Below are 14,206 nucleotides of genomic sequence, written 5' to 3'. Positions count from 1 at the left end.
GGTCGATAAAATTTCTAGCGAATGTGGAGTTACTGATATTCTAGGAAAGATACCTATAGCTTAGAGGCTAGGTTATTAGACTAGCTATCCCCCCGCGGTTTTGCCCGCGTTTTCAAAGAAAAACCCGCATAGTTCCCGTTCCCGTGGAATTTCCGGGATAAAACCTATCCTATGTGTCAATCTAAGTTACTCTCTATCTGTGTGCTATTTCATTGTAATCGGTTCAGTAGTATTTGCGTGAAAGACTAACAAACATTAACACATACATCCATCCTCACAAACTTTCGTATTTATATAATATTAGTAGGATAGTAGGATAGGATAGGACTTACACTTTACAGGCTATATCTTTATTTATAGGTAACTAGCTTTCCGCCCGCGGCTTCGCCCGCGTTTTCAAAGAAAAACCTGTTCCCGTAGGATTTCCGGGATAAAACCTATCCTATGTCCTTTCTCGGGTATCAAAATATCTCTATACCAAATTTCATGCAAATTGGTTCAGTAGTTAAGGCGTGATTGAGTAACAGACAGACAGACAGAGTTACTTTCGCATTTATAATATTAGTATGGATAGCGACAGTTTATTAGTGAAGGGAATTTATGTACCGTTGTGCGATAAATGTCATGTGAAAATCGATGAATGTAATTCTTTATTTGCACAGTGTACAACATAAGGTACGGATAGCAAATAAATATTACATTCAAGTCGATATTTTATTGATGTACTAAGATAAAGTATTAATGCCTTAACCAATTGTCAATCTCTTTTTGACGTAACGTTTATAAATAACTCAAGTGAATGAAAATACTAATATGACTGATAAAAATGTTACGTCAATTTGCATTATTTTAACGCATCAATAATGCAACAATCGGGTTAAGATAAACAGCGTAGCAACATTCTTATAATATCCAATACATTGTTATTAACATATTGCGCGTGATAAATACTTTAATTATTATTTGTAACTACCAACCCTAACTAAGGTGTCAAACTACATGGGAACAGTACAAGGAAACGCATTAAAAGCCCACAGTGAACAGTGGCGCCTTTGAACGGTGCAACGAATCGAGCATTGCGAATGTAATGCAGTCCATTAACTGCCGCTATCACGGGTTCAGAGGCTAGCCGTAAATCAACCGTCAATGTACTGATAACAAGCAATTGCTCCCGTTCTGTGACAACATTGAATTGGGACAAACAAGTGAATCGGCTATTTTCATTCATCTTCGTTTGGTGGATTGCTTTTTTGTTCTTGTTAACTTTGTTGCAAAAAATAGTACTTATTACGTAAATTTATAATATTGTTTGAAATTCAAATTAAATGAATTATTAATGAACTTCTTTAAAACGCTTTCAACTGAATAACATTTTAAATCTTGGTATCTCGAGACCGCGATCTTACACTATTAAAAATTAGGTCTAAAATCCACAAAAGACTAATTTCGAAATACAATCCATTGAAAGCACGTTTCAAATAAATATGAAATACTGCTTCAATTGTACCCTTCATATGTTACGTGTCGAAGAATGAAAGCCCTTTCGAAACAAAGATATTTGGGAAGGCATTCCAGAATTGATATTAAAATATGTAATGATTTACATTACACTATTGAATACAGAGGCGTCGCTACTGAATAACAATGCACTCTTCAAAACATTCTACATCGGAGAATTTTGTATACGTGACAGTTTTTTTAATCTGTCCCGCCGTTTTCTGGCGGGAGTTTTTATAGTCTGTGGCCTCTCGGCGCGTTCACACCGCGACATGGAGATATTTTTCGTGATGGTTACCCTGATTGTTCGGATAAGTGTCGCGTGGAGATTTTTTATCTCGGTTTAACTATCTGTGAAATGGTGGTAACGTGTTAGGCCCTTTGAGAAGCTGAGTGTCGACCCGTTTCCGCCAAGACGTGTCAATGCACTTGTGAATGTATTAATGTTATTACAAGTGTGTTATAGGTTAACACATAATATAATATGTATAATGTTTCCTAATGACTAGTTGTCAAATCTGTATTCGCCTGCAAATATACATACATTCAATTTAGTAGATATACATAGGAAAAACAGATAAACCAAGGCAATTTTTAAAGCTTCACTTAAGCGCCATATGTATAACAACAGCATTAGTTACATTGCAAGAAGTTATTCTATTCATCACCATTTACTTCTTACGTATTTCTATCTACTTATCTAACTTATACATTCAACGAATAAAGTTAATTTGAATATCTACATCACGTGTATAATCTATAACCAATAACCTTTCTACACTGAACTGCATACATCTAATCTATAGTCTATACTCCCCAGTCCCCACATATATTATAATGCAGCATGTACACTGTCGATTCGCGTCAGTCGAGTGGCGTGCGCATATCGTTCCTTATCAATCAGCCACTTCACGGCGTTAAACGCTTCCCAGTATGCACGTATTGACTATTGAGGGCTGTTGGCAGTTGTTTAGAATTTAAATGGATTCGATTGTATTTTTTTTTATAATTCTTTTCAGACAGGTTTTGTGAAACATGTGTTGGGACTTGGGTCTGTGGTCAATCGCGTCAATTTTTTAACTGAAACAATACTAACAGTGCCTCATTTAGGTATACGCAATTAGAAGATAGCGATAGATAGGGCGTAGGATAAAGAAAAATTTAGTTGAAACACTGAGTTTAGGCCATAAAAATTGTATTAACTTTATACTTATATATTTATTCATTTCAATCAAATCTACGAAAAACTAACACTTAACTCTTCAGGACCCTTAGTAGGTGAAAACGGCAAAATGGACTGTTATCTATGAGCTATAATTGAAAATATTGAAGGTTTTCGAACTGAAATTTCTAATATGATGTAGAACGTATGTGTGACGAACGTATGAACGTATGACTGACTCCAAAAAACGATTGGAAACAAAACGCGGACCCCCTCACCCCTCACCTCAGGCGCGAATAGCTACGAAATCTGAATTTTCGCTGACCGCCTAACCCCTCTTAACAAAACTGTCATGCAACCCTTATATCTGTTACTATATCATTTTTCTCATACCCAGTTGTACGTGTTCCAATTAAACATTAAATCAATACCTAACTGTACATTAAAGCGCAAGCAGCGATCGATCTCAGTGTTCGCATTTTTTCTCTCAATATGGGCAATTTTGGTGGAATGCGCGGCCGCTCCGAACGTCTAATTATAAAGGAATGCCACCATCCTTTATTTATCCGCAATCTGGTTTTAAAAAAGGATTTGCACATGAAAAAAGTCCTTTGTAACGTTAACTTAATGGGGAGTGCAGTTTTTGGCGGGCTTGTACTTTTTTAAGACACGCGGTTTTTAAACGTTCATGTAATATCTTCTGTTATACGAATACATACCTACATTGCACTAAGAAATTATCGAACTAATCTATCCTTAATATAATAAAGCTGACGAGTTCGTTTGTTTGTTTGATCGCGCTAATCTCAGGAACCGATCTCAGGAACCGACCAGGTCCGATTTGAAAAATTCTTTCGGTGTTAGATAGCCCATTTATCGAGGAAGGCTAGGCTATAATATATCGTTACGCTAAGACCAACAGGAGCGGAGCCACACGGGTGAAACCGCGAAGCGCAGCTAGTATAGCATGAAATGATGAATTAATTTCCAATTTTATGGAGCTAATATTAGAAATGGCAACACAGCAGTAAAGTCGCACCGCAGATTTTATATTTACACCGTACCATAGACACATCCGATCATAAAATGCGTCCGTCTTTACTTTTCCGTAGGTAACAGATAAGCTATATTAAATTTATTTCGTAAAGAAAGTTAATTTAATGAAGACCTACGAAATAATATTGAAAGCAGAAAAGTGTTTTTAATCTCGATTTAATCCTACTTTTTGAGTACCTAGTTAGGAAAACTTACATGCTTGCTCTTTCTAATAAGAGGAATTTCGATATCACGACACGAGAATCCAATGTCAAAAACGTGAAGAATTTAAATAATTTTTGGTTCGTTGTATATTTTGTTACCTTTTGGATGACGCAATAACCAGCTATGGTTAATTATCGTAAAATATGAATTTGCCAGTCAGTTCAATTCACGGCGTAAACTGTCTGGAAATAGAAGCCATACTACGCCCCTGGACGGAACCGAGGCAGGGGGCGAGTAGTTAGCTATAAGTATAGCTCGTAATCGATAATTTATAAAGATATGCAGACAAAATAATTTATAATTGTATTGCATGTTAACATAAATTGCGTGAGTAATAATATTTATACTTGTGACTTTTCCTACAAGTGTTTATGTGTATTGTGTAGTTAAACAATTTTATAACAGTCAGATGCAATATATTGTGTATTTTATCATTTATGTGTCGTATGCTTCAATAAACATTTGAACAAGTACTATATTGCGTCATGATATCTATAAATATAATACCTAAAACAAAGTTAAATAAAATATAAGTTGCTTATAAAGCAACTTTTTTAAGATAATTCTTCTTATCATAATTAGGTATGTTATTTATCTTAAAAAATATCTCTCCATCTAAAGAAAAAATAACGAATGATATGAAAAAAGTGACAGTTATAAAAATAACATCAAATTCAATTTCTTATTTCTTACAATATTGTGATATTCATACTCGGAAATTCCATTAAGGCATTCTTGTACCCGACAGTTGACACGTTGTTTGTTTTTTTTTTCATAAAACGTCGTTTACCGATATAAATAATTTATTACACTGGCAATAATTTGTCCAAGTGTCATTTCGAATTATTACTGCGTAACCGAGCGTGTCAAATGTAACATAATCTATAAAAACCAATTACCGGCAAATCCGTTGTTGAATGAAATGCAAATGAAGTTTTTATACACTTTCTATTTTTCCTCAATAAATTGGTGATACTTGATGTTATAATATTATGCCCGATTGCTTGTATCACGTGAAATAACAGTGTTTTTCATAATAACTAATTTTTTTTTTCTGTCTCTACCTAACTAAATATTCATTCTATTTTATTTTAAATATAATATGTAAGTAATGATTGAGAAACATTTATCTAATAAAAACCCTATTTTTTATATTACGTACTTTATGTTTAATCTGGCAACATCTGTAACAGATAAAATAACAAAATGGTGCTCTAAACAAAATCGATTTACGCGGCGGTCGACCCATAACCAAAACATTTTGATAACTTCATTATGTCCAACCGTAATACATATTATAAAATATTTTTGTCTTCGGGGTGGTCCATAATTACACGTCATTACATTCCCTCTCTCTTTCACACAATAGAATTTAGTAATAGACCTCCCAAAGATAGAGTGAGACGTACATATTTTGGGAAAGTCACGACACTTTATTAGTTTTTAAAGATTAGTAAGCTTCATTATAAAATTGATAAGTAGGTATTTTAAAAGCACTATGATTAGGTAGGTTAAAGATCAATTCGTTTTAAAATCTTAATTAGGTATCTAATCTATTATTGCCTATGAATGCTAAAATTCTGAAAAATCTATAGTATTTCCTAGTTTTTCTTTTAAATTTTATTTTAATTTATTAAATTTAAATTAAATTTTAATTGGCCTTAGATACGTAGGTAATAACACTAATAACATTGGTTTGTATTTATTTATCTATCTATGAAGTTAATATTACTATATTCATATGATTTTGCTAATAAGAAAATAAAAATATAGATCTATAAAAGTAATAGCAAAATACTTGATTGATAACGTGATTAATCATAACCGAAATTAATCAGAAACCAGAGAAAGTCTATAAATATAAGTTTCGCCATGTGGTATCCTACAATAGACTATAAAGTATAAACGCGTTTTGTTAATAATAAATATTTTATTCTTCTGCCGCCTCTAAACTTGCCAGATATTTATTACTTTTAGCACCTGAGGCATCTCTATATTACTATTATAATGGCGTCTATAAAAATGATTTAGTTTTATATCTGGAGATATTTTTCTCTTGATTTATCTGTCAATTTGGTTTTTTCGCGTTTTATGGCAACATTAGTTATGTATTGTCAATTTCGTGGCGGTATTTTGCTAATCATATTTTTTAAACTTCCGCCTGGACACTGGACAGGTGTCCAATTTATTATCGACTTCTATAACCTAAGCTTTCTTTATAAATTAAAATAATATAATCTTAAAACTTTAATCGTTGTTGCTCTTAATCTATGCGGTTAAACAAAATCATCTGTAAAAAGTCTATTCATTGCACGACTTTTTAATTCTCAATAATTAGTAACTATTAGGAAAACTGCTCGGGTGGTCGTCCTCAAATAAATAATGGGTTTTCACATAATGATCATAATTTTGACAAATTGATAGCTTCACTAGTCGAATGATTACCTACTTATAAAATGCCGTTAAGTTTATTTGGCAATAGAGATTTGGTACATACCTATATCAAAATTATTGTACCTATGTATTAAACAATATTATTGCATTTATTGTTTAAATATTAGGTTATTGATTGTTCAATAAAATGTCAACTTATTTGTTCTGAGCTTCAGCTGGGTTCTATACCCACAAACTACAAATCACTGTTGTATGTATTAATAGTTGGTGTAACTATTATAATTTAGCACGTAGCATTATGTCATCATCATCATCATCATCATCAGCCCATTTTAGTTTCCACTCTAAAGAAAAAGAAACCTTTGTAGTAATCTTTGCTAATACATGTTTCTATGAAATTATTTACTCTGGGATGCTCTAAAAACATATATGCAATCTTGCGATGTTTTTTCGAAAAACCTCAACCTCAAATTAAATTATAATTTTTACATTAAAACAAGTGTCCATGTAGAAGAGGAAATAATTTATTCCCGCGCAATTATTTTAATTACTATTTACATATTTTGCCAATTACAATATCTTTAAGCTTGTGCTTGTGTCAATTTAATTACTTAGTAGGTATACCTTATCCTATAAAATGCGCTACGCTCATTATTTTATCAACTACTAGCTTTCCGCCCGCGGCTTCGCCCGCGTTTTCAAAGAAAAACCCGTTCCCGTAAGATTTCCGGGAAAAAACCTATCCTATGTCCTTTCTCGTGTATCAAAATATCTCTATACCAATTTTCATGCAAATTGGTTCAGTAGTTAAGGCGTGATTGAGTAACAGACAGACAGACAGAGTTACTTTCGCATTTATAATATTAGTATGGATGTTGTTTATATGCAAATTGCAATAAAGCTAGATATGTAGGAGGATAAATAGGTAGCTAGGTAGCATTCCTAGTATGTTGACAAGTCGTCTATTTTATTTTATATAATTGAGCAGTTGTTTACCACGCTATTATCGACGCCACTGCTGCATAACTAATACCTAGTTATCTTTCCGATATAACCTAAATTAAAGAAAATTACTGTATTTTGTATGTTAATTTTCAACGTGAATACACTCCAATCTATACTTCTATACTTATATTATAAAGCTGCAGAGTTTGTTTGTTTGAACGCGCTGATCTCAGGAAGTCTGAATTGAAAAATTATTTCGGTGTTAGATAGTCCATTTATCGAGGAAGGCTATAGACTGTATATCATCACGCTAACACCAACAGGAGCGGAGCACTGCGGGTAAAACCGCGGGGCACAGCTAGTCTTTTATAAACTGATGACTTACAATTAAATTACAAAGCGAAACAAAACAAAATCTTTCAATTTGTCAACGCAAAATGTTCATTATTTAGCACCTTAGAAGCGGCACTTCAATCTGGGGTGAAAGGAAATTATCAAAGGGAAATATGAAATAAAATTACCCCACTTGTAACGAGGGAGTCTTCGAGGCGGAATCACTTCTCGACGCTTTTAAATAAATCATTTTGGATTATAAAATGAGTTTGCGTTTGTTCAAGATTTCTTGGTGTTGTTGTGTGATGTGTCTATCTGTTTTGTGGTTGTGTTTTTGAAGTGAAATTTATTTAGGCGCGTTGAGAGTAAAATATCAAGGTCGCGTCATGGCAATACCGTCACGTCATGGAGTAAGGCGACGATTTTGGTATCTTTGAATCTTGCCAAGGAAGTTTTACTTCTGACACGTGTGCTCGGCACACACGCTCTTTTTATTTTGAATAATCTTTATATCTCTGATTTGTTTCTACTGGTACTAGACATAGCGCAAAATTCATTAAATTAATATGAGTGGGTGAAGAAGACTTCTAACTGGAAGATGCACTTCAAATAATTGCAATAGTAAGAACATGTAGGAGTGACTTCTATAATTGGAAGAATGACTAAAGTTTAGATCTAAACGACGATTTTATACTGCAATGGTTTCTTTAAATAGTTCACGATAAGACGCTTCCGTCATTACAATTTACAATAATATATGGGTTCAATACGAATGGCATGACATTGATTTGATAATACATACTGACTAGATATCTAAATTACTTAAGAGATATATAAATAATAGGAGTCGAGAGGAGAGTTGAGTCCTTGGAAAACTTATAGAACTGTAAAGAATTGAATAAAGACTAAAGTATTTACCACATGTAGAGTGTTATAGATAGCAAATCATCTTTTGAAAAGTTTACGTGTGGTTTTAAGATACATCCAAAGGATTGCAAAGTTTAAATATGATTAAAGGATAAGAAGAGTATTTTTGGTCTGACATGCATTCATCATTCTGTCAATTCAGTTTAACATCTGTGAAACAATGGTCACTTGTATAAAGTGCTTCTTCGAGTGTAAAATCGGAGTGATAGTAGTAGATAATATCTTATATATAAAATTCTCGTGTCACAATGTTAGTCTGCATACTCCTCCGAAACGGGTGGACCGATTCTCATTAAATTTTCTGTGCATATCGGGTAAGTCTGAGAATCGGCCAACATCTATTTTTCATATGTACCACGGGCGAAGCCGGGGCGGACCGCTAGTAATTATATATTATATCCTTTTCGCATGCGGCTTCGCCCGCTTTGTCTGGAATTTCATAAATAATATACTAAAAATTTCCTCGAGAATTACTCTATCATTTATTTATTTATAACACTTAATTGCACAAACTGAATTATGACAAAAATAACATTAATACAAAAGAAATGCATAGTTTGTACAAGAGGCGGCCTTATTCATTGTGTAGTTTTAAAGATTTTAGCATACATATAGGGATATAGGGACGGAGCAAGCGACTTTGTTTTATACTATATGTAGTAATATTATACAGTAGTGATGATAGAATAGATTTGTATGCAATTGCATTTTAAATTACGATACGTACCGCCGAGTTAAAACACCCACGTCTTGGCTGTCTTAATTGTTTTATTTACATTAAAGTTATTTTGTTTGCTCCATGCAGAGATTAAAGGTGCAGTAAATCATACGTGCAAGTTTTTGTTTGTTTATTTGATCTTGGAGCAGACGGTGTTAAGAAATAAATGTGAATACGGCATTGGTTTAATTATGCTAATGTGATTGCTCTTATGTTTTATTGAATTAAAGTTACTTCCTATTTTATTCAGCCATTTTCTTACAGCCTAGTATAAAAAAGGAATCTGCGTATTCAGATTAAATGTCAAATAAATAATTTACAACTTCCTGGATTTTGCTTCTACTTCAATTGATAATACGCGCATCGAATCGATTTGAAGAAGGAATAATTACACTGCGATCACAGATAAATAATTTCACTGACATTTCTGTTTTTTATCTGTATTCAACTGTCAAATGGATTTATTTTCTTACTTGCCCTAAATGCGAGGAATTCAACATTTCACTTAGCATTATGCCGAACAATTATAATTTTACCGCGATAAAGGTGGCCATTAAATATGGAATTGTTGGCATTAGCATATTATTTTGTGGCGCGTTTTTAACAAGACAGCAGTGGCAGTCGTCACGTCGCTCGTCGCAAACATTAAAATATCAAAAGGTTGTGGTGTCGCGGGCTATCCGACCCTTGCTTAGGGTTGTTTGGTGTGGTACAAGGTATAAACGATGATTTAATTGAATTGTTTAATGAGAAGTAATCTTATGTGCTGATAGCTTCTAACGTCTAGTGATGATAACGTCATCCACCAGATTTTTTATTGATAAACAATGTGATTGTTTGATTCAACAATTATTTTATGCATCGATAATCGATTGTCTCATATTTGCAGAGATCTGTTTCTGGTTCTTAATATTATGTTTTCATACTTCGTAAGTTAATGTCCATAGGAAGGTCTTTCTAATTTCTATGGTATTGATAAAATAAGTATCACAGTGTTTTATTTTTCATAAAAAATCACAGACACTGGTCAGTCACAGATGGTGTAATATATGTAACAATAGGTTATTTTTTATTATTATTTATAAATTCGCTAGTCGCGTTTACTTCAAACCGTATTTAATTTATATTGACCCCACAATCCCGCTATGCAAATTACAATGAACTTTACGTCCCCGTCATAAGGATTATATTGCAATGTTTAGTATAAATCTGCGTTATCCTAGTTGGTAGGTTGGAGGCACGTCTAGTTTCACGCGGTGACGCGTCAATGGATGCATTAATTGAGATGTGATTGTTCATAAATATAGTTATATAGATAAGTTATGTTTATATGTAAAAATGTTTATACTGGAAACACTTGGTAATTTAGGACCTGTTTCGTACGTTGTAGTATCTAATAAAATTGAAATACATTTTTACTTTTAAATATTTTTATTTCGTGTTTTTTAATCTGTGGAACTTCATATTGTTATCTTTCAAACTGTCGTATTTTTGTGTGCTCAAGAAAATCAAAAAATACTTTCGGCTATGCATTATTGATGACTAAAACTAAGAATATTACGTTAATTTTAGTAGGCATAGAGCTACTAAAATATAATAATGTTATCTAGCACTACTTTAATAATCCATAGTAATATTATAAATGCGAAAGTAACTCTGTCTGTCTGTCTGTTACTCAATCACGCCTTAACTACTGAACCAATTTGCATGAAATTTGGTATAGAGATATTTTGATACCCGAGAAAGGACATAGGCTACCTTTTATTGCGAAACATGTACCACGGGCGAAGCCGGGGCGGACCGCTAGTTAACAATAATTGTACTCTATTGTTTCATACGTGGCTAGTAGGTAATACCACAGAGCTTTTGTGTATTCAATTCAATATTGTTTTATTGGAAATCCATACCATGATGTCACTATTTGATGTCATAACCACACGGAGACTGGAGTAATTTAGTTTGTATCGATCCGAGCTGCCTATTGTTGATCAGTAAATAAATTTTGACTCGTAGTGATGTGCTTTTATCGATAAAGTATCGATATTTATTTCGATGTTGATTCAGATTAGGATAGATATTTTGATTATAGACGTACTTTTTTTGGTCTTTGCAAAAGTGCCTAGGTACCGAATTGATTTCTCAGTGAGTATTTTGTTAAAAAAATAATAAAAAATGTTTTGAGAGGTCGAAAAGTAACCTTAGCTCTTATTAATAAAATGTAAATAAATTTAAATTATATTCATGAGTTACTTTCTCTAAGGAATAGCATTTCAAATTGTGAATTTTATATTTAGAACAACACTACATCTTGCTAGGGTCGTGACCCTATCGAAGTGTACCTTCTATAATCTATGGGGCGAAATAAGTTTAAACATCCGCTGAATGGAGAGTTTATTGCATTACTGAACGACTAGGGTGAGCATAGACAACCGTGACGGAATACTAAGTTCGAATTTTGAATTTTATTTAAGTATTGTATTCCCGCGTTTTCAAGATAATACAGATAATAAAGGAAATTTATAACACATAATATGATCGATAATGCAGATAAAGATTCCAAGATATTAATACACGACTTTGTTGTATAAAAGCAATTATGTATTTTATAGTGACCGATCTCTTGTAAGATAATCAAAATAAAGATATTTACAGTACCGTCGCTATGCATTTTACGATTGTTGTTGTTAATTGATTTTTATCGAGGTTATACAAGCTTCGAAGTCAAACACGCAAGCAAGGTTACGGAAATAGTGATATGGAATCTTTAAATAACATCTAGATTTTTTATTATACCATAAACAGCGGTTTAATGTTCAATTGAATGTTAGCGTACCTACATAACGTACACGTTAATAATTAGTTAAAAAGCTGTTTGTTAAAATCTATTCGTGGATTTATTTTTAATCTTTAACAATATTGTTGTCATAATTTTAATAAGAGAATTATAATTCAACTTAGATATTTAAATAAAAACTCCATAACTATTTGTCAACGCACCTACATAATTTATTTTATCGTGTAAAATAAATAATTAGATTAAATATTTGTATCTTTTTGTATTTTCACATCGTCTAATATGTACTATTAAAAAAAGAAATTGTCACCATGAGTAATCCTTTTTTTTTATTAACATGTTTTTTTTTAATTTCCCGCTCTTCGAGCCATCAATCAACTTTTTTTTTTTTTCTTTTCACAGACGCGGGAGAGCTCTGCGCGAACAAGGGTTGCTGCGGGCCGGCCGCGCGGCCGCGCCTCACGCAGCAAGCGAGAACGCAGTTGGAGGGACAATTGCGCAGTGAGCTGACGAAGCTGGCAGATGTACTGGGGAACAAGGCGAAGAAGTTTGATGGTATGTTCTAGAACTTAATGTCGATCTAACCTGACACTTACTAGAACAAATTTTCGAGCGTTATTCGAGAATTTTCAGCGTATACCTATTAATATGGATGATGCACATGAAAATATACATATGCAATACGTATACGTCTTTACATATAAACAGATAAAAATAAATTCAAATTTTTGTGCAATAATATGATTATAAATAAATAAATAATCTATTTTATTGCATCAATTATCTAATGATACGGTTTGTAGTGCCAAAATTACATCTCATCCTACCACTACTAGCTTTAAAAATACTAAATGCCGTGAAATAGCCTAATAATATTTGAAATTTGATCGGCGCAATTTCATTACAAAGCTTTTGTCTTCTATTTTATCGACTCTTGGAAATCTTGTCCAAGCAAATTGCAATAATATCCATATACAGTATATATGTAAGTACATACCTATTTCTATATCGCTGAATATTACGCAAGCTCATTTACAGTGGGCAGATCGTGGGCAGCAACCTTGGCTGCCCGTAAAAGCAATCTAATGGTGACCCCGCATGTAGTTCGTAAATCTTATAAGCACTTAACTTATGGTTAAAAATGCAGCGATTTCGCCCACGCTAGATTTTTGATACAACTAGAACGAAGATTGCATTTAAAATATGGGCATTTATTTCTAAACTAATACGCAAATGCACGAAAAATATGCTATTGTAGCTTTAGTTATTAGGAGAAATGGTTAAAAATTTAAAATTGTTATGTTTATATCTATTGTTATGTTACAAAAACAACTACATGCTAATTATCCGCTATTCTGTAAGTCCCTGTTAATTTAGCAAAATTATAAAATTACATAAATTACAATTAAAATTCCATATTTTACATCATAACTTTTACAGTCGAAAAATTGTAATAAAAATGAAATTTTAACCATAATTTCTCGAAATATAAAACCGAGTTTTAATAAAACTTCTCTTACAACGTCGACGCAATCATAGTTACCAAAAGAAATGAAACTAGTGCGAATTAAAACGGCTTTACTTCGAGTTGGAATTCAAAATAATTTTTAGGTTAAAATTAAGAGTCAAATGCAGAGGCATTGCAGTTATTCAAGTGCCGCTTTATATAAATTGCTCTATTTTATATTTTAACGGTTAAATAGTTGTGGTATGGAGAATAAAATATTCGTAAGTAATTAAAGTAAGGGATTTGAGATTTTAGACTGTTCTGTGAAGAACTTACGTTCAAAGGTCGGGCAAAATAAAAAAGAATCTTACGTATTTACCTATGGAATATTTATAAACATAATCTTTGGTCACATTTGAAATATCTGTGTAATATACGAATCCTTGTAGGTTTCATTTTATGTTTTACTAGCTTTCCGCCCGCGGCTTCGCCCTCTTTGTCTAAAACATAATAATTTATATGCTAAAACCTTCCTCTTCAATCACTCTATCGTTTTAAAGATTTAACCATATAATATAGGGACATAGGGACAGAGAAAGCGACTTTGTTTTATACTATGTAGTGATTATAAACAAAAACAGCATTTTAAAATATGTAGTACCTGTATTGTCTATGCTTTAATTAAATAGGTACCGGTTCATTTGTTAGAAGCTATAAGTAGAAAAGCTT

The 14,206-nt window shown here is 32.7% G+C and overlaps 1 protein-coding gene across 1 annotated transcript in view; it reads left to right on the top strand.

Moving 5' to 3' along the window:
• dlp (glypican dally-like) overlaps positions 1-14,206 on the top strand; it is a 90,516-nt gene that overhangs the window by 42,994 nt on the left and 33,316 nt on the right. Inside the window, exon 2 of the mRNA XM_090120089.1 lies at positions 12,433-12,585. Within this exon, the coding sequence (XP_089976215.1) occupies positions 12,433-12,585 (153 nt within the window). The remainder of the gene's footprint in view (positions 1-12,432; positions 12,586-14,206) is intronic.

Source organism: Colias eurytheme, chromosome 3 (genome assembly GCF_061535395.1).
Source record: "Colias eurytheme isolate Ceu_HAF_F1 chromosome 3, ilColEury1 Martin Lab GWU primary, whole genome shotgun sequence".
NCBI classification, from domain to species: Eukaryota; Metazoa; Arthropoda; class Insecta; order Lepidoptera; family Pieridae; genus Colias; species Colias eurytheme.
This window is presented reverse-complemented; position numbering and strand designations above follow the sequence as displayed.